General features: G+C 41.8%; 1 protein-coding gene across 2 annotated transcripts in view; it reads right to left on the bottom strand.

Moving 5' to 3' along the window:
- The window catches only part of IL16 (interleukin 16), a 63,462-nt gene that overhangs the window by 34,085 nt on the left and 7,101 nt on the right, over positions 1-22,276 (bottom strand). For both annotated transcript variants that reach the window (XM_026648322.1, XM_026648321.1), the window contains exons 2-5: positions 17,962-18,033; positions 11,518-11,925; positions 2,585-2,721; positions 951-1,083 (exon numbers count right to left, since the gene is read on the bottom strand). In XM_026648322.1, coding sequence (XP_026504107.1) covers positions 951-1,083; positions 2,585-2,721; positions 11,518-11,883 — 636 coding nt within the window. In that variant the 5' untranslated portion in view covers positions 11,884-11,925; positions 17,962-18,033. The remainder of the gene's footprint in view (positions 1-950; positions 1,084-2,584; positions 2,722-11,517; positions 11,926-17,961; positions 18,034-22,276) is intronic.

The raw sequence follows: 22,276 nt of genomic DNA on the forward strand, positions 1-22,276 counted from the left end.
AGTGTGTCCTAGTGTATTGCACACTAATTGGCCCAGGTGCACCCTGCTGGCGCACACTAAAAGCTCCCTAGTTTGCATTAATATAGTCCCGTTTCAAACACTGTTACCTTAATGTGCACTAGACTGTGTCCAGTACCCGCTGTCTTCATGTAATTTTTGCCAACATGCTATTTGCTTTTATCAAAAAGCGAATGCCCTATCCAATCATTTATTCTGAGTCTCTCCTACAAATTATGGAAGTAGGGTTTTAATTTAAATGAATGCTTTTGTGTAAAATGTAATAAAGCCTCTGGCTTAATTGCCTTTACACTATATGGCAGATTACTGGGAGAGCAGCAAGGACTAAATTAGGGAAATACAACCGGCACCACTCAGATGTGTGCTTTAGGGTAGATTAAAACCATGAGATCTGGATCCAAATGGCCCACCCACAAAAAAATCAAAGGGCTTCCACTGAAAAAGGGCTTGTTTGTAATACTCCTTCCTCACTGTCCTGTTAATGGTACCTCGTGCTCTCCAATCCCCACGGCAAACCCTAGCACTCTGTAACAGTGAGTCCCACAGCTATAGAGCCTTGGATCCAAATTTGGTGGGTCCTTGGCCCTTTCCCAGCCCAGGTCCTGGGTTCATGGATCTTCCCTTCATCCACTCCGGCTTTGGTCAATTTGTACATAGAAAACACACAGTGGTGGGATATGTGCTTATGAAAGGAGTGATTGTATAGTCCCAGCTAGAATTTCCAAGGGCTGATGGCTCCCCATAGTCTCTGTTTGTCCTGGAAGAGCTACACTGAAGGTTAGCAGACTTAGACCACAGAGGTTTTGGGGTTTGTCAAGAAGATTAAAAAACAAATGTTCCAGATGTTCAGTGCACTGATCCCTCTTGTCTTTCAGGTAAATGCTGTTGAAATGCCATGGAGATGTGGGGTGGGCCACAGCCCTCACACTTACCTTGCTAGCAATCACCAAATTCACCAGGCCTGTTGCTGATTGAATGAGAGATTCAGCCTCTTTGCTGGTGAGCTCTTTAAGTGATTGTCCATTTAGTGTTAACAGTTCATCCCCTGGGCTTAGACGACCATCCCTTTAAATAACACACACACAGTATTACAGACCCAAGAACAATACATCATAATTGAGATTGTTCTTGGTGTCTCGCCCGCAAAGGAGCCACATGAAATCTCTCCTTTCCCCTGCCACCTTGAACACCCTGATGCAGGGGCTGGCTACAATCACAGTTGGCTCCCTGCTAGGACTCCTTAGTGCACAAGACATCCCAAAGAGCTCCCTCTTCCCCCACCAGTCTAAGCTGTGCAGAGGACTGTATACTGTGCTCTCTTAAGAGAACTCAGGGCCATAATGCCTTCCAGTACTTCTGGTAGCATGGTGGCCCTTACCAAGGGCTATTAAAAAGAGGGCACCATAAATCTTGTACAATGCACAAGCTAGCATCTTTCTAATCAATCATTTAGATAATGCATAGAGAGTACACTTAAAAACTTTGTGGACAATACCAAGCTGGGAGGGGTTGCAAGGGCTTTGGAGGAGAGGATTAAAATTCAAAATGATCTGGACAAACTGGAGAAATGGTCTGAAATAAATTGGATGAAATTCAATAAGGACAAATGCAAAGTACTCCATTTAGGAAGGAACAATCAATTGCACACATACAAAATGGGAAATGACTGCCTAGGAAGGAGTACTGCAGAAAGGGATCTGGGGGTCATAGTGGATTGCAAGCTAAATATGAGTGAAGAGTGTAATGCTGTTGCAAAACAAGTGAATACTATTCTGTAATGTTGTAAGCAAGACACAAGAAGTAATTTCTCCACTCTACTCAGCACTGATAAGGCCTCAGCTGGAGTAGTGTAACCAGTTCTAGGTGCCACATTTCAGGAAAAATGTGGACAAACTGGAAAAAGTCCAGAGGACAGCAACAAAGATGATTAAGGTATAGAAAACATGACCTATGAGGAAAGATTGAAAACATTGGGTTTGTTTAGTCTGGAGAAGAGAAGGCGGGGGTCGGGCGGACGATAACGGTTTTCAAGGACATAAAAGGTTGTTACAAGGAGGAGGAAGAGACATTGTTCTTGTTAACCTCTGAGGATAGGACAAGAAACAATGGGCTTAAATTGCAGCAAGGGTGGTTTAGGTTGGACATTAGGAAAAACTGGAAGAAGCACTGGAACAAATTGCCTAGGGAGGTTGTGGAATCTCTGTCATTGGAGGTTTTAAGAAAGGGTAGAGAAACGCCTGTCAGGGATGGTCTAGCTATTTCGTAGTCCCACCTTGAGTGCAGGGGATTGGACTAGATGATCTCTCGAGGTCCCTTCCAGTCCTACACCTCTATGATTCTATAATCCTTATTTGCGATTAACATTGAGAAGAGTTAGAGCTGAGCATGGCTGCATCTTTTATTTCTAATATGTGTAACCATTTCCTCAGCTCAGTGCAATATAAGATGTTTCCTGTGCATCACTGCGTTCCTTTGGATTTAAGATCTTAAAGTGCAGCTAATGTCAGAAGATGGATCCTGCAAAAACCATCAAGTTAGTCCATAATAATAATTATAAACCAAGTACCTGTGGGCAGCACCCCCGTTGATCACTTGGCTGACTGTGAACCCTTTCCCAAAAGAAGTGCAGTTGGGGGTTCTCGAGATTTGGATCCCCAGGCCATCATTCCCAGTGGCTATACAAAGCCTCCGGATGCAGCCATCCTGGTTCAGGAAGATGAAGACAAAAACTCTTTATTGCGTCAAAGTAAATATGCAGAGAATATTTAAGTTATTTACAATTTGCTTTTTTTTTTTTAAAGCATCAATTTTCTTGGTCCTAGATCCAGATTATTTCTAAGCACAAGAAAAGTAGAAGCTGAATGCAGCTCACATGTGAGTAGATGCTGTTGTGTGAGACAAACATCTCAAACAATTCTTCTCCATGGGACTGCAATGGCTTCTGATTACCATAGGAAAAGATTATAGTACGATGTGTTTTGCCATGAAGAGGCAAGAGAGCAGCTGACAGATTTTGACAATAGGGATGTGTGAGTTTTTTGCCCATGCCAACTGGAAGGGAAGGGAGAGACAAAAATAGTAAGTTAAATACACAGAATCATTTGCTGCATGCATTAAATTAGTGAGAATGCAAAAATGGAAGCTAGTTCTGTTGTGTGTCTCACAAAAACTAGAGAACAGCTATAATTTTTGTTTTAAATCCCTTTTTTAACCCCATCGGGCTTGGTTAATTTTCAGCTTAGCTCTATCTGTCAAACACATTAGAAATTAGTTTTTGTTGGAGGGATGTGTAGCAATTTGTATGTGTTGTCATCATTTGCAGTTTTGAGTTCCGGATATAGATCATTATATTAATATCCAAGTTATAGCAACATGACATAAAAGCTGACCTTTAACAAATAAATATTAGACTGGCCAATGTTACAGCAGCCAATTTGTTTGGGCTTTGCTCTTTAATGTCTCATTTCCTGTCTCATGTATTATTTTATATATAAAAACGCTCTGCTGGTGCTTCCAAGAGCAGAGCAGTGATTAGTTTTGCCCCTTTCTTTAATGTGTCCTGTTGGTTTTGTTAGGTGACTCATAGTTCCAGGCCTGGCAAATGTAGAGAACTTGTTAAAATAAAGTTGGCAGGTTTGCTGGGTGGGCAGGTGGGTCCCTCCTAGGGCACCAGACCTAGTCGTTACTGGAACGTATGTTTAATTGTTTAATGCATGTCGGTTGCCAATGAATAAAAAAATCTTTCACTTATAGGCAGCTTTGCCATACAGAGCTTAATGAAGCTGGTGAAACATGTATTTCACATCTGTTCAAATTTTATTGACCCCAAGCATGCAAATAAAATGAAGGCCTTTCAATAGTGCACTGTTAGTAAGATTACATTTAAGCAAAAAATCTCAGTCTGAAAGAAAAATCTGAATCAAAGGAGTATCGCAAGATCTTTTTGGAAACTTTTGTGTATAGATTCAGCTGATCTTTCATGCTTTTCATTTTACAACCAATTTTCTTCATTCTTGTCATGCCAAAGGCCAAATCTCAGGATATTTTTATCTCTGCCATTTCGGAGATTTCCTTTTCTGTCATTTTCTCATTAGATGTTTCTAGCTGAGAGTCCTGTCTTGAAACATCTCCTTCCAGATGCTGTTTTGAAATAAGAGTAACCATGACTTCACTGGAAAACTGAAACACTTTTGTGCACTCCGAATGTAACTCACAATAGTTAGATTGTTTGAAATGAAATACATGGCTGCACATGGATGGTTCGAGGAAGGTCTGGTAATCACTTAACCAGGCATATGATGATAACCTGATTGACTCTCTTTAAAAAACAGTAATAACAATATAACAGTGAGTGCAACTATTAGGCTTCTGTATCCTGCTGAATGCTAAAGAGCTGTGGTTTCTGAGTCAATGACCGATTAGGAGAATAGAGCCTTTCTGAATTTTCTTCCAGAGAAATTGTATTGTGTCAGTTTTGAAAAATAGGGCCAGAGGCCTCGCTGGTGTAAATCAGCAGAGCTCCATTGATTTTGATATGTTCAGCTGAGGAACTGGCCCTTTAAAAACTTTTAGACAAAATTCCATTTATTTTCCTAGCATCTGTCTGCGAATTCCCTTTGCAATTAATAAAGGTACCAGCTGGTACCTGTGAAAAATCCATGGGCTAGTGGAACTGTGCCATTGGAGGTGACCACCCTACTCCTTCCCTCTCTGTTTTACCTTCTTCTTGCCAATTGCCCTCCTCCTTGGTAGTGAGATTATGAGATCAGTGGTACATGAATTAATCGGATGATGCAACAGGTGGGGCATGGGATTCAGGTTCCCACAAAACCCTGGCTATAGCTAGTTGATGGATAGAGAGACAGGTGAACAGATCACGCAGTATGAATAGATCTGTCTATTCATCAACTATCCTTAGCCATGTTTTTTTATGGGAACCTGCCCTACCTGTTGCATCACCCACTTCCTACATGTCATATCACTCAGCAAGTTTAAGAGATAACCTGTCTCTGATCTCACAGTCCCATTTCTGGGAAAGGCAGAAGGGAGAGGACGGAAAGAGAGAGAGAGCACAAATGAAGAAAGTGAAGGAATAAATACAGCCTCCCTCCCAACCAACCTTGTCCGGCTGTCATGCCATAACCCTGTTTCTGAGACATCACAGTCTTCTGCCATGGAAATTGTCCCGTCACAAAGAATGGGTCAAATCATCCTCTTCTGGAAAATGGGAAGTTAACAAAAAATACACCAGGATGATGATGATGATGATGCAGAAAAAGTGAGTTGTTTTTTCTCTCAGGCATGAGAGATCGAGGGCCACATGGAAGATGCCAGGGATGTATGGTTCTGGAACCACATGAAGCCCTATGGTCCACTGAAAATCCTGACTCCAGTCTTTTGGCGGTTGGGCAGGAAACCTGCCCCTCAACATTGTACGCTGTCCTGGATACCCCCTCTCCCTCAGGAGCCTTATTGCCGTGGCTACTATTACAGTGATTGGGTGTTACATGCCACTGCCCAACATGGGTGGGGGTGGCATGTGCAGGAGAAGCCACATATCATAATGTAGTGCTGCCAGAAGCAGGAATAAACTAGATGGGGATTACTGCTTGAAATTGCTTGGGTGCCCAAAAGACCATGCCAGCTATGGTGGATGTCCCTGGTCCCACCCATTCCTCCCCATGACTGACTTTGTCTCTGATTTCTCAGTAGCCCTATCATATATACCCTCCTTCCACAACTTTTGCCTCAGTGTCAGTGCACCAAGTGTCATCAAGAGCAGAGAGACTATAAAGCAGATCTTCTTATTTACACACCAGCATCCTTACTGTTTGGTGCACACACGAAAAGCCAGGAAGTTACTTTGAGCAGCACATGACAGGCGAACGCATTCAGATTGGAGCATTCTTTCCCTGTTATTATCCCACTCAGGGTAAGTTATTATAGGCTACCAGCCTTTGGCTTGACACTCCATTTTCTTTGATATTTTTTTAGCCAAGGTCGCAGTAGCTTGAGTCGTCTGCACTTTTAAGTATTGGATGTGTTGAAAGATCACAGCACACCCAGTAGAACTCACTTAACAAAATCCTTAACTTTTGTGACACATAGAAAGAGAATTCCAATGAGTGAGAGAGGTCAAAATAGCCCCTATCGCTAGCCTCCCAAAGCTGCATTTTCAGACAGCTACCAACCAGCACAATATTTAATGCTCTTAGGATTCCGTTGTCTGACATCAGAGATTCACCAATCCTAGACTTTAAGGCCAGAAGGGCCCCTTGCGATAGTCTAGTCTGACTTCCTGCATAACACAGGCCATAGGATTTCTCATAGGACCCATCCGGATGAACATCGAGGTGCCTTCCTTTCTTGGTGAATACTGCTAAGAATACTCTGAATACTGCCAGACCATTCTTGCCATGAGAGTTGATCAAAAATAAAAAGATTATGTAGGCATCCAGAAGATTTGGAAAGCATTTTCATTCCATGTTTTTTCCAAGTGGACCAATTTTCATTTTCCAGACAACCTTTTGTATGGGTGTATATTTTTATAGCGATATAGGGAAGTTTGTCTCAGACAATATCAAACTCACTTAGAACATAGCTTCACGCCAACTACAGAGTAATCAATGAGGAACCTTTGTTTCACCCTAGGCCCATCTACCCATTGGGAACATAAAATTGCATACACCCCAGTTTAATCGCTGAGCATGCATTCTGAAGTTATGCATCTGAAGAAGTGAGCTGTAGCCCATGAAAGCTTATGCTGAAATACATTTGTTAGTCTCTGAGGTGCCACAAGTACTCTTGTTCTTTTTGCGGATACAGACTAACACGGCTGCTACTTTGAAATCTGAAGTTATTAACGCTTTATTTGCTGGGTTAAAATAATCCCCAAAATGCATACTGGGGACTAACCGTGCTTTGAATGTTCCTCCTTGAAAGCAAAGGCAAATGGTTTAGAACCATAATGTAATCAGAATGTCAGAAGAAGTTTTCCATGATATTTTCAGTTTGAATTTACAGCAAAGTGTTTATTTATTTTCATAAGCAGAATAAGTGTCCCACAGTGAGACTGTTACACAAGTTACAGTTCCCGGGATTCATTTGAAACTCAGCCACCCGGTATCAGTTATCAGAATTGTCACAGTAGACCGAAAATGTTGTGACTTTGCCTAGAAATCAGTTATGAAGCAAACCTAATACACAGCACTGTCTTCTACTTTATAATAATACACATGTCAGCGTGGTGAAGACTGAATGCAACCTCACACCTAAATGCTGTGTTTTCTGCACGATTGTTGCTTTAATGGTACAAATCGCTAAGGTGGAACTGGGATAATCTACATTGGCACAAGTCATTTGTTACACTAGCACCAGTGTCTGCCCCAGGAGTTGCACTGGTGTGGCTACATCAGTATAACCACACTGGAACAAAAAAAATGTCCTTAGTTGCCTTGTGCTCAATTTCTGTTTGTTAAATAAGATTCTCAAATGAAAAACACTTTAGAAGAGCAAAGTAGTAGTAGTGTTCTCCTTAAACTCTGAGGATAGGACAAGAAGCAATGGGCTTAAATTGCAGCAAGGGCACTTTAGGTTGGACATTAGGCAAAACTTCCTAACTGTCAGGGTGGTTAAGCACTGGAATAAATTGCCTAGGGAGGTTGTAGAATCTCCATCATTAGAGATTTTAAAGAGCACGTTAGACAAACACCTGTAAGGATGGTTTAGATAATACTTAGGGCTGGTCTTCACTACGGGGAGATGGATGCTGCTGCAATCGATGCAGCAGGGATCAATTTAGTGGGTCAAGTGAAGACCCGCTAAATCGACCGCAGAGCGCTCTCTGGTCAACCCCGGTATTCCAGTTCTTCGAGAAGACTAAGGGAAGTCGACGGGAGAGCGTCTCCCATCGAAGCAGTGCAGTGAAGACACTGGGGTAAGTTGACCTAAGCTACGTCAACTCCAGCTAAGTTATTCACGTAGCTGGAGTAGTGTAACTTAGGTCAACTTACCCCAGTAGTGAAGACAAGCCCTTAGTCCTACCATGAGTGCAGGGGACCGGACTAGATGACCTCTCAAGGTCCCTTCCAGTCCTATGATTCTATGATTATGATGCAAGTTACAAACAATTCTCAGGGTCTTAGTAAGCTATCAGTGTGGCCCTCCAGACCATAACAAACAAAACAAGCCAGGTCTTCCAGGGTTCAGAAGTGTTGCCTTAGTTTCCACACTTCCATCTATTCACAGCTGCTCTGTTTTGACAAGCGACAAAGACCCTTGTAGTACTTTTATTATTCTTGTTACGATCACTGGTTATCAAAATTATTTCTATGTAATATATAAATGATAGCTGTAATCAGATCATGGGACTTCCTATGATATGTATTGTGTCGATACATAGAACTTGCCAAGTATTTGCAACAAGAGTACCTGAAACTGGTTGCCTGAAATAGTGATGCTGGAAACACTGTGTAATTTAATCACAGTGTGAACACTAGTGAATCATACACAATTAACAGGGTAAGGCTCAGACAGGAACATGAATTAGTCCACTGCTGTGCCTGGAAGGAACTGCTCTTTGAGAGTTCAGTGCTCTGGATTTCCATCTACATCTGGTGCATCCATACGCAATGAACAGTAAATCATTTAATATTTTTTTAACTTCTCCTCCCCTCCATTGTAGGTCTGTGGAGGGTGTTCGCACCTTCAGTGTCATGGGCACTAGGCATAGAGCTGCAGGTATTGCAAGGCAGAAAACTGATGGACTAACGCAATAGTCTGGCACAGCTGTGTGCCCCAGTAATGTCACAGAAAAATGGATTCTGATTCCCTGAAATGAGAATGGGCCATGCATTGACCAGTGAATTTCTGCAGCTGATTATAGAGAGGAATAGAGAGCCTGACACACTGGGACCTGAAGAAAATCACCGACTCTTTTCTTCTGGATATTTGAGGAGAGAGGTTTTAAGAGAGGGCCAAGTGCTCTCTAATACATGCTGCATGAAGGAGCCGGTTATGACAGACCTGTGTGACAGAGAGGGGATGTACCGATCACTTCATTGCATATTGCAGAGCCTCAGCAAGATGACAGAGAAGGGAGATCAAAGTACATGATGCCAGCATCTCTGCTCTCGTAGGAGGAGAAATGAGGACTTGATGGCATCACCATGATTCCACCCTGTATACAGAAGGTTAACAAGTGCCATTAGGGAACACTTACATTGCTAAAGATGAATTAATGTGTACCTGTTCTCCAGCAGCAGTAGCTAACCTGACTACTGTAAATTCAAGGCACCTGGATGCTCTGACTTGACTATCTTTGGTAAAATGGTGAGAAGTCATATGCTGGTGAACCTGGGGCCATTATTGGAACTCAGAGTGCTTTGGGTTTGTGGATGGACAAGCTGCAACAACTGACAAGCACATGAGAATGCACTGTGCAAGGAAGACAGAGAGGAATCCTTTGGCTGGCAGAGGCCAGCAATCTCCTTTCATTTGCAGAGTGAGCTCACCAGCCAGAATGTGGAATGTTTCCATGCTGGAGGAAGGGTGTGGTTTTGCAGAGCTCCATTGTGATTGGGTGTCTTTGGGAGCTGACTCAATTTAAGTCATTTTTTTTCTTTCTGTTGGAATGCAGTAGAATATGGGGGTGGGGGAGCCTCCATTTTGAGACTGAAATGTTGTGCACTATATTCTCCTGATTCCTTTTTTGTCAAGTTTGGGCTACGTGCTGTGATCATTAGAGAGAAACTCAAGCGGCATGATGTAGATTTGGATTCAGAGTTTGAACACCATAAATATTAGTTGATGTTTGGATATGAAGTTTTGATTTGAGCCCATCGCTAAAGAAGAGATGCAAAAATGAATGGAAGGAATATTTAATACAAAGGAATCAGTTCCCTCATACAGGACAATATTTGCATCGCTAATATGAATATGATTTAATAGGTATTAGGATACCATGGAGGTGACCAGCTATAAATTACCTAGGTATATAATGTATATTTAGTTCCTGTCACCAAGAAGGTTCTCAAAGTGCTTTAGTCTTTACTAGCTGAGTGACAGACTATGTACTGTGTATTAGGAGATGCTTCACTTACGCCTGTAATGCAGCCACCTCTGGGATGAAACAATGTAGCTGCTTAACAGCAGAGAGCAACAATATACAACACCTTAGGACAGAAAGTGATAAAATATGCAGCATCCAACTGAAATTGTAGGGGGAATTTATTATAGGTATCCAGAATGTAATCACTCAATTTGAAAAATGGCCAGAATGGTAGGGTTACTACATTTCCTCTTGATAAAAGCAGCATCAGTTTTTTAATGACCAGAGGGACTTAGGGTCTCACTTTTATATCTGTTAAAAAGGTGACATCTCTAGCAACGTAGTCTCTAGCACCCTTCAAACTCAGATCATTTGCCTACTGGATCACCTGAGTTTCCCATAGTGCTAACCCAGCTGCACCTCACTTAGCTTGTAAGATCTGACAAGATCACTGTTTAAAAAGGACCCCGGCATTTCGCGAAGCCTGAGCTCGTAAGCTGGAAAAGTACGCCCCCCTTGGCTGACACCCTGTGAGCTAAGAGCTACGAGGTGCAGATGGACACCCTGATTGTCGGAGCCCTGGGCACCTGGGACCCCTGCAACAAGCATGTGCTGCGGACCTGCGGGATTGGTCGACGCTACGCACAGCTCATGCGGCGCCTCATGGTCTCAGACACCATCCGATGGTCCAGGGACATCTACATCGAGCACATCACCGGCCACCAACAGTACCAGGAGGCGTGAGCCAGAGTGACATCGTTCTCCCACTACGAGAAAGGGACCAAGTGACCTTCCCCGTTGGATCATATGAACTGGAACCATAAACTCCCTGAACATTAAATCTCACCAAATGAGGGTCAATCCATCCTCATCATCATATCCACTCATTATACTCCACACCCAAACAAAGCCACTCTATGAACTTCATAGCCTCATATCTCAATGCCTGTACTTTGACCCATCAACCTTTTACCCCCAATCGGGGATATTGCAGATTATGTATTCCTTATGCCACCTGATCTTAAACCAAACTTTGAACCCTCGATAATCTGTACATTATTCCCTGATAACCAGAAACGTCTATGCTCAAACTCTGTTCACTTTTTTTTTAACATGATCTTAATACAATTTTTAAATGGTCTGTACTGTAATGACAGCTTTCTATTATGACAGCTGATCTGCTGCATTCCAGGTAGAGTGCACCTGCTGTGCTGCTGAATGCACTGAGTATGGCTTAACATTCCACTGACTTCAATGGCATGTCAGTCAGCAGAGTGCAGTGGAGAGACCCTGTAGCCCAAGAGGGAGTGTAATACATTTTGTATGCTATTTATGCGGAGTTGGAACACTGCTGTCTCATGATCTCTGAGAATCAGTGGGGTGTCTTCTGTGCCCTGAGATTCATGAAACCATTGTAACATACAATAAAAAAGAGTCAGTGAATTGCCTACCTGGATGAAGAACTTTCTTCTCATATTCTTGCAGCTCTCACTTGCATCATCTTTGGACTGGATCACATTGGTGATCACAAGAGGATAAGGAGTGCTGTCATCCGGTTCTGAACTGCACAGCACTTGTAGTCCAGGGCAACTGTCAATTTCCTCTTGATCCCAATTGGTAGAAATCTCAATGGGATCAGGGCATTTCTCATCTGGACTCGACCCATCATCAGTATTCTTGGCATTACAGAGTATAAGTGATCTTGAAATGGAGCGAAACTTTTTTGATTTCCTGCTCCCAACGCTGCTCTGTCGATCCATCTTCAGTGAGCTGGTGATGCTGCCCTTTTTCCTCTCATGTTCCCATTTATGTGGCATGACAGTGCCAATAACTGTCTCTAGTCCTCAGCAGCTAAATATCTTCCCGGAAGAGAAATATAAAAAGTGAGTTATAATTTGCCTCGTCCTATTTCCCCTCCCAATAACCTACACTACTGAAAAGTTGTGATGAAAAAACAGAGTCAACAAAGCCTTTCAGTCTGCTAACAACCATGTGATGTCTTATGACTTGCAACGTTTATTTCTGTGAAGTGCTGTACTAAATTCTCCTTCACCTTTCATTCTCTTCCCATGCTCTCCAAGCACAGAGGAGTGCTTTTAACAAATGTTTTTTGAGGCTTCCGTTGTGTTGCTTCTTCCTGGTTTCTACTGAATTTGCAGGATGAAATCCCAAATTGAAAAGAAGATACACAAAAGCACTATTCTATCCTTCAAACTCACATAGAAGGAGAGGCTCTGCTTGGAGCCTGATTTATGAAAGCATTATAATTCAAATAGGATTAATCAAATTGTTAAGGTTAAATTCTCTGCCTGGCACATCTGATTTGTAAGTGGTTTAGCTAAAGTAGTTCTTGGCCATGAATAAGGAAGGAATGTCAGGCTGGAGTGAAACACATACCTTTGGACAGCTAAGCCCACTTAAAAGACTGTGTTTAATTGCAAAAGAGAGATCCATTGAAGCCATTTAGATGTGAATACCTGATTAAGGATTGAACCTCAGAAAAGAATACAACTCCAGCGTATTAATGCAAAAATAACCCATTAAAGGTATTATTTTTTCCACTGTATGTTTCTGCGTACCAAATCAAAATAAAACAGAGCAGAAATGCCACGGAGTAGCAATGTGACTTAAAAATTGGTACTTTATAAAATGAATATTAAGTAAAGGAATAAGCATATTAGAAAAAATAAGAAAAACTGGTCAATAAATTTTCAGCATAACCGTCTTCCATCATAAAATGCAAGTTAGTTGAAATTAAAATGGTTTTCAGGAGCATATTGATTTTTGATGGGTGAAAGTTTAAATGAATCATTCTGACTTTCTCATTTCATTTTGATAATATTGAAACATTTTGTTTTAACTTTATCATCTCAAGTAATTTCATATATACTTTTATAATATATCACAGTATTAATTTGAATAGTATATTTAAAATTATCATAGAATATCAGGGTTGGAAGGGACCTTAGGAGATCATCTAGTCCAACCCCCTGCTCAAAGCAGGACCAATCCCCAATTAAATCATCCAACCAATTTTTGCCCCATATCCCTAAATGGCCCCCTCAAGGATTGAACTCACAACCTGGGGTTTAGCAGGCCAATGCTCAAACCACATATATTTATTGTTATATAGTATTATGTTTTGACATTATCTAAATGAAATGTGTTTACCCTACTGAAACTAAATGATTTTACATTATTGAAATAAAATGTTGCTGATCCAAATTTTTTTGGAATTTCCCATTTCACAGAAAATTTTGACTTTTCATTCCAATTCTGAATGAAAACAAATTTTGAAATGTCGGAATTTCCTACAGAACAGAAATTCTGTTTTCTGGCCAGCTCTAGTAATAAAGTTATGCAATTATACAGGGTTTATTCCTCCTGTTTTTCTTTCTTTTGATCTGTTTATTAAAATGCCCAGGTCCGGGAAAGTTATGGAATGTAGTTTACATTAAATTGAAAAGCATATTTAAAATAAATCTTTTCAAGTCTCAGGGGGTAGCCGTGTTAGTCTGTATCTACAAAAACAACAAGGAGTCTGGTGGCACCTTAAAGACTAACAGATTAGTTAGTCTTTAAGGTGCCACCAGACTCCTTGTTCTTTTCAAGTCTGTAGCTTTGACCCATGCAATTTGCACAATATGCTTTAGACTGGGATTTCTTTCTTTCTTTCTCTCTCTTTTAGTGACTCTAGTGCTGGTTAAAGTTGTAAAACTGTCTGGAATATCTGGTTAACCCCAGAACAGGTACACCCTGACCAGGAAGAAAAATGCTGAGAGAGTGGTTCAATCTCTATGTTCCATTCAGTCCTTAGTATCTCTGAGAGTGCTAGCAATGGTGCCAGGTAATGCTAATTATGATGCGATGAGTTGAGGATTTTGTTGGACATTTTTAAAAATAATGAAGTGTTCATATTATGAATGTTTAATAGCACAAAGATCACGGACAGTGCAATAAAGCACAGACAATGTATGCACAGGGAGATGATACTGTGGGAACGCTTCTCAGCGGGCTTAGCTTCACTGTTTACAAGCACAAACTGCACTTGAAAAAAAGGTGCAAAATTTGCACCTGTGTTTTTCGTGTCAGCAAATGAATTGTGGGTGTAAGTCATAAGTTGCATGCTACAACTGAGATTTCTACTCACAGCTCTGTCGGCAATGCAAAAATGTGGATGCAAATTTTGCATAGGCAAATTGCAGCCGCAAAAGGGAGACCAGCCACCTGAAAATGTAGGCTTGTAGATTTTACATCAAGCCAGCTCCACTGTATAATAGAACCCTACAAGACAGCCTCAGAATTACATTCCTCTCCTCTACCCCTCCGACAAATACCCATAGAAACCAAACCAAACCAAACTGAGGAAAAGAAGGAAAAATGAATACGGTAATGTGTAATAGAGAACCTGAGCAAAAGAGCTATATGATGGGAAATATGTAGCTGCTAGAGGAGTACAAGATCCAGTCTGCATCAAAGTTTGTTTAATTTTGTAAAAGAAAAACAAACACTGCACATAGCCTTTTCATGAGAAGCAAAGAGGTCCCTTTATCCGTCATTGAGAAGTATGCTAATACATATGGTGCCTTGAAGAGGTTCAGGCATTTTGATAGGTGATACTCTTTTATAAGAGTTTAGGATAATTTATTTTCTATCATACTACTAATAATATCCTTCTGCTTCATAGTGTCTTTCATCCAACTGGATCCCAGAATACTTCACAAATTACATACTAGCACTAGGTGAGAGATTTTCCAAAGGAACGTTCTTCCATCAGAAAATGCCGATTCATTGAAATCAAAATGTTGTGTTGGAACGTGTCGATTTCAATGAAAATTTTTATGGAAACCTGCCTGGTTTCCTGCCAGCTCTTCTGCTCACCTCTCAGCTCCTTGGCAACTCTCCTGGTGTGCTGGCACAGAGACTGGGCTCCCTGGGCTTCTGGTTTCAGTTTTGAAGGAATCTTTCTACGTCTAATCCTAATGCAGGGCTGTACCTCTCTAGTTTCCATTTTTTGTTGAATGGAATCCTTCTCTCTGAATAATCCCTGTACCTGTCTCCTCTTATTGCTCATAGTTTTGTCAAAAAGCTGAGTGAAGTTTACAAGGGTCTGGTCAGTTTCAGGGATGCTATTCAGAGGTGGACAGTAATGAAACTGACAAGAATCATGATCATTTCAGTTAGCAGCTGCTTGGGAAAACTAGAAAACTAGAAGCCAGGCAGAGGGAGGTAGTGGGGTTATTCATAGAGAAGGCTTCCCCAGGCTCTGAGCTACCAAGGAGTGTGGGGAGCTGGCCCTGGAAATCTTTGAAAAATTCCATTTCTGTTCTTCCAACATGGATTTTTTTTGCTGTGAAAAAATTCATAGATCTGATTTTTTTTTTTTTTTAAAGCAAAACAGCTCCAGGACAAGCCCTGACTCTTACAACATATGAAAAAGAAAAAAAAAGGCCTTGATTTAGAAAAGCATGTGCACACGACCCAAACACATGCTTAAAATTAAGTACATCTGTAATCATTTTGTTTTGTTTTTTAATGGGATGCTTTCCTGCCTAAAAATCCCCACAAACAGTAGAACATGTGGAACTCCACCCACGTCAGAATAAAAGAGGATATTTAGGCACAGCTAGATAGGCATGGAGAGGCAGCATGGTTGAATGGATCAGTAACCTGTGTTCTGTTCTTAGCTATGATGCTGACTTGCTGGGTGACATGGGGCGAATCACTTCACCTCTCTGTGCCTCTGTTTCCCCATCTGTAAAATGAGGCTAATGATACTCACCAGAATCCTCTATTTGTAAAGCACTTTGAGATATACGGATTTAAAGCGCAATGTTAATCATAACTTTAACAGCCTAATGCATATTCAAATAACAAGAAAATGTGCACATTGATCTAATTAAGTATCACATCTGCCGTTTGTATTACACTTTTTACATGGAATAATTTGCATTAGTTAATGCTAAATGACACCCACCCATATTATTGTGTAACGTCTTTTGGGGGTTGTTTTAGTTTTGTTGGTTTTGGGTTAAATAAGACTTTTTCATTGCTGCTGCAATTTATACCAGCCCCTGGTGTAGAAATCAGTCCAGCTGCTACTTTTTGACATAACAAATCCCCATTAGGACCTCAATATGTTAAGAAATTAATCTTGAAAAACTCATGATAAAGGTTACATTTCCTGTAAGCTTGAGAGTATTTGAACGGAAGGAAGGACGGACCTCTTAGAACAGATGAAAGACAGAAAGTGGGCTTGGTGAACAGTATGATTGATAGAGCTATGGGAATCTCAAATTCTGCTCAAGTAGAGATGCAGCTAGTCCAAGTGCATCCCCGTAACATCGGCATAGGAAGCAGTGTGTCTAACCTGCTCAGGAGTGCAAGTAGGGTGGTACGCTCCAGTACGCAGTAGCAGCAAGAGATTTTTAGCGGGTACGGGGTACCGGAAAGACTTGGGGAGGCTAGAACCCCCCTCTGGAGGGGGTGAAATTGCACTATGCTCCTTAAAGGAGCAGAACGGGGCTAGGGAGGGCATTCATTCTTTATATGGGTCTAACAGCATAATACCTTAAACAAAGGCTTTGTTTAAGTTTGTTAGCATATGTATTGTGCTGTTAAGTTGGTCAGGAGTCCTCAAGGGGGGAATGGTAGGGGGGACGGAAGTTGTTTAAACAGTGTTTTTGATTCCTGCTCCAGCCTTTGGACTATGAGCATATACTGATGGAAGCATTCTAACCAAGAGACTGGGAATTTTAAGGTAATCTGGAGCCTTCATATTTCCTTGATCCTTTGCAGATGGATTTATGAGTTGGATATGGTACAAAGACTGTTCTAGCCTCATTGACTGCTGATTGTTCCCTTGCAATGGACAAAGATCAGGTGTCTGCTGACTTTCTCACATGAGTCAGCAGCCTTTGATACCTGTGATATAAGCAACATAGCCCTTGCTTGAGTGGTTTTGTTCTTTCCTCTCCAAATGTCAAAGCCTGTTCCCATTGAACTCAATAGCAAAACTTCTTTTGATTTCAATGGGAACAGGGTTTGGCCCCAAGAGATCAGAGAATGTGATTTTGATCAATTGCTTCTCTGTCCAGAGACAGTTCTCATGCATGTTCTGCCAGGCTGGTTTTGATTGCCCCTCCTGTATGTCATGCTGAGGAAAATAATAAAACAATTTGGGCTGTAGTTCTATCAAGATTCACATGGCACACACAGTTCTATGCCTCTTTTCCATCAAACCCAGGTGATGCAGCATCTTTGCTTTCCTAGTCCCTGGCGGAGAGCAATACTTAGGCCTTGCCTACACTGGCACTTTACAGCACTGAAACTTTCTCGCTCAGGGATGTGAAAAAACACCCCCCTGAGCGCTGCAAGTTTCAGCGCTGTAAAGTGCCAGTGTAGACAGTGCACCAGCGCTGGGAGCTACTCCCCTCGTGGGGGTGGTTTTTTTACAGTGCTGGAGGAGCTCTCTACCAGCACTGGTGCCGTGACTACACAACCACGTTAAAGCGCTGCTGTGGCAGCGCTTTAACGTTGGTAATGAAGACATACCCTTAGATAAAGGTAAGCTGGCAGAAGCTTAGTTTGGATATAAGGGAGGCACTGATAGTATGTTAAGGGAAAGTGGGGTGATTAACAGTGTTTAACAGATGCAGTTGTAAAATTTTAGACAGGTAAGGGGGGTGTCGGAGGGGACAGGGAGAGCTTGGGGGTCCTGGGCTGGGAGTGGAGTGGGGGGGTGAATCACATGGATGGTCATGTGGGCGGTCATAGTGCCCCCCCCCCTTGTGTCCCTCCCATAAATGCAGTACCGGCAAGAAATGCTTTCTACTTGCACCACTGAACCTGCTGTATTTTTAGAATGAGACCGTGGAATATGCATCACAACTTACCTCCGGATGTTCAAGGCCTTTCAGATGAGATTGGTTGCCCTTACAATGTGGAATCAGTGCTTCCAGGAACGCCTATGGTATATTAACAACAATAATATTAGAGATAGGTCTGAACCAAAAACTGAGATCTAAACAGCTCTGCACTAGGGAACAGTTCAGAGGCAGACAGCCTCTATTATTGAAGGGTTTCAGTGTTTTAAAATATTTACTAAACCTCACCTCCCCCCAGGAAGTAGTTAATTAAACCGAACCTTTCTACAACTGGGTAAACTGAGTCATAGCAAGATTAATGGCCAAACTGGTGCACCAGAGGAGGGCCCACCATGAGTGAGGATGGAGTGGGCAGCAGATGCCCCTTCCCTGCTCCAGCACACCCAGACAGCAAGCAGCCATACCCCTGCAGCCCCTGAGCACAAAGGGGAGCACATGCCATACTAAATGCCCTGGAAGGGGCCTCTCTCTACGAAGCTGGGACTGGGGGGGAAGTGTATAGGACACCTACTGAAAGGGGCAGGACATATTGCATAAATCCCACTCCCCCATCACTTCTTAAGGAGTTATGCCTGCCTCTGCCTTATGCAGAGATAACATCTCCCTTCTTCACTGCACGGACAGTACAACCACAAGTCCCTCCATCCCCAGTGCTCCTTTGTGTCTCGAGACCAAATTGAACCCTACAAGACTTACCCAAGATCACACAGCAAGTCAGCGGCTGAGCTGAGGATAAAACCCAGGAGTCCTGACGACTGCCAGTCCCTTGCTCTAAGCACTAGATCATGTCCCTACTCCCAGCTTTTACCAATGCAATGTTGTCTGTAGAGCTGCTGCATAAGTGATACAACAACGGTAGGAGGCACCAAAACCACACTCTATAAGCTCTCTAATACAAATGTCCAGAAAGCAGCAATACAAGTGCCAGAAGATCTTCATGAATCATCGCCATCTTCCACCAAATTTAATTCAGTATATTGTGGGAAAGACCAATTATTTCAGAGCCAGCTCCCCAAACCATTTATCTTTCCCTTGGTGCGCTTGCTGCTTGTCATATTCTCTGGCCATTCCTGTACCTCCAGCCCTCCTGATGGAAGCTGTCTGTGGTTTGTAACTCAAACCAAATGTTACTTATTTTTTCAAGGGTCCCCCCCCCCCGAGCTTTATGTTAAAAAGCTCTCTGTCTGTCTTCTGTAAACAATATGCATAATTTTTGAGTCGCATTCATTTGGTTCACATTTTTGGTTGGATATTAAACCAAGCCTTTACAAACGTAAATAATTTGGAGTCGTTCCCGGACGGAATGGGAACCCTCTGCTGTTAATGAAACAGTGGAAAAGTGAGATCTATTCTTTAATAGCAAGAACACGAAGGCTTTACGTTACTTAGTACTAACAGCATAAACTCTTGCATCCTATTTCAAATCTCGAGCCTGTGAGCTTTATCAGGTTTGTTACTGAGCTTTGCCATAAACATTGAACAATCACAAAAGTCTAGGGCTTCCAGCCAAGAAGAAGAACTACTACCTTTTCGTTTTGGTAAAGAGCAAAGGCATTTTGGAGTCCTGGATTTACCGGGCAAAGCCTGTAGTAATTATAAAATAAAAAAATAATAAAGAGAACTTACAACAGAGAGGCAGAAAAACCTGACTCCTGCAGAAGGCTGTTTTTCTTCATAGGCCTGGCAAACAAACCAGTGAATAATTGAAAACACACCCTCACTGTCACATGACTTCATTTTAGTAATTCAGTTCAGTATATTGGAATGAGACTATTGTTTCCTAATTGACCAAAATGTCAGCAGAGATGGATAAACAAACCCAATGAGATACACATTCAGGAAGACTGTTCCTGACTCTCTTGCAGCTGTTCAATGAAGACAGGCTTTCCAGGATTTTGTCATTCCCTTCTTTTGAATAGCCCCTGGATGTACTGGGGCTTTGAGCATGTTACACCTCTTGAGGAGGAGGGGAACCAAGCTAATCGAGTGCAGGATTTCCTGTTGCTGGCCAGCTCAGCCAACATGCTTCTCATAATTTTCAACAGTTATATTACATGTTAAGTCAACAGGAATTTTAGAGGCCACTTCCTTTCCAGAAGCAAAAACAATATGGGACCCTCCAAATATTGATTAATAGGAGCCACTGTGAGGCTGAGTCCCAATTCCCTCTCTTAATTCTCCTCTTCCTCCAAAGGGGATGTAAACTGAATGGTCCATAGGACTAGCATGTTACTTTTGCCTTCGTGCTGGCTCAGATGCATTGGCCAGCGCTGGGGGAGACGCCAAGTCCTTGCCCACCTGAGCCAGCTTTCCCTGTACATGCTGTACCAATAAAAATACCCAATGGCCGAGAGAGCTGATTTTTAAACAGTTATTGTTTATTTGATACAGATTTTAAATAGCAAAGCTTATTTAGAGGCCTCATTTTTCTTCTAGACCCTATAAAATGTACATAATATCAGAGCCAGAAAAACAGAAGCCTGAATTACCCTCTCACCCCTCAAGCTCACACTGTCACTGCCCACGACTTATTCTGCGGATAAATACTGGCGAGGACTCCACTGCTATCAGTCTAACACTTAAATGCCTTCTCCGAAGAGAGGTGTGATTTGAGTTTAAAAAGTTACTGTGGAATGGTACCATGTTTATTGTCTGTCAATGCCTTTTAGATCAAAGCTGCTCCATGTAGGTAGGAAAAAAGGTTTCTTTAACTTTCAGCCCTGCTGGGCTCACACGGTGGAATGTGAAAGTCAAGCTGAGGTCTCGCCTGTCTGTGCAACAGCCCCAATAACCCTGGCCCAACTTTATAGGTGGTGCTAACTCATAGTTGAGGTGTTCATCATGAGAAGAAAAGCACCCAGCTTTGCTTTCATGTAGCAGAGTAAGTTCACAGGGCACCAGTTAGATAAAACATCTATTCACGTGTAAACGGAGCAAATTTGATCTGGAGTCACTGAAGGGCAACAAATATGGAATGCCACAACGCTACTTTAAAGTCTCATTTTGGAGAAGACCCATGCTGACACTGGACATCAAATTTCTCTCCTGTAAAAAAGTAGAATTAGGGAACTTATCTTTCCTATTATTTAACCAAAAACCACGATGCCCTGTAATACCTAAATCCTTGCTGTGGCATGGGCAAAGTGGGCTTAAATAGAGGGATAGCAGCAGCTTCGTCTGTAGTCAAACTCAGCATGCAGTACTATAGATATGAAAAATCAGTGAAGAAACTAACACGTTACACACAGTTTCTCATGCATTTTTACAGCATGGTGCACACGTGCTATTGTTTAGGGATGTAGAACTCATTCATGCAAAATCTGAACAGTCTCAACATTTTTCTCCAAACACAGACCAAACTGGAATCTTTTCTGAGGCTCCAAAACATCAGAAATCTTTTTTTCCTTCCTTTTTCATTTTCACACACCAGTGCACTTCCTGACCATAGGCCAAATGCTGGGGTCCCTAAGTCAATCGGAATTTTGCTCAGTTAAGAAAGGCAGAATTTGGCCTACTGCCAGGCAGCAGAAACATAAATATCATGAGAGAGGCTGTTGCTCGTGCTATTTCTTTCCATCCCTTTTTAATATAACATTTGTTCAGTGCACAGTGGTGATCGGAAAAGTGAGCTGTTAGAATGTACAAGGATAAGGATAGAAAATAATACCAGAGTTATAATGCCATTGTATATCTTGATGGTATTTCCTGATACTGAATCCTGTGCTTGGGTCTCGTCACACCATCGTAAAAAAGATTTTAGTGGGAGAATGGCACTGAAAAATGATCAGAGACATGAATTCTGTATGATGGGAAATGATGAGAAATCTTTCAGTACAGAGAAGGTATGAAGAAGAAGTGACATGATACGCGGTATATAAAATAATTAAGCATATAAAAAGGCCGCTCAGTGGATTCTATTTACCCTTTCTTGGAAAACAAGAGAAATGGAATGAAAAGGTGACAAATTTAAAACCAATAAAAGGAAACAGGTTTTTTTATACAAAGCATAATTAATATGTCAATACCAAGGGTGAAAATTTAGCCCCTTTGAAGTCAGTGGGCAGTTTTGCCATTGATTTCAATAGGGCCAGGATAACACCCTATGAGTTTAGTAGATTTTTTTAATTATCTGTTCATAGGATCAGAACTAGCCAGTTACAGTGGTATAAAATATATAAGGGCTAAAAGGAATAATGACCCCCTTGCCTCAGAATAAAAGCAAGCCTTGCCTGCCAAGGTGGGAAGACATTCCCCCCTGGGCATGTTATTTCATAATTGTCTCGTTATGGAGATTAGCCACCTTTCTGTGAAGAATCTGGAATGT

Source organism: Terrapene carolina, unplaced genomic scaffold, assembly GCF_002925995.2.
Source record: "Terrapene carolina triunguis isolate 2854851 unplaced genomic scaffold, T_m_triunguis-2.0 Scaffold67, whole genome shotgun sequence".
Lineage (NCBI taxonomy): Eukaryota > Metazoa > Chordata > Testudines > Emydidae > Terrapene > Terrapene triunguis.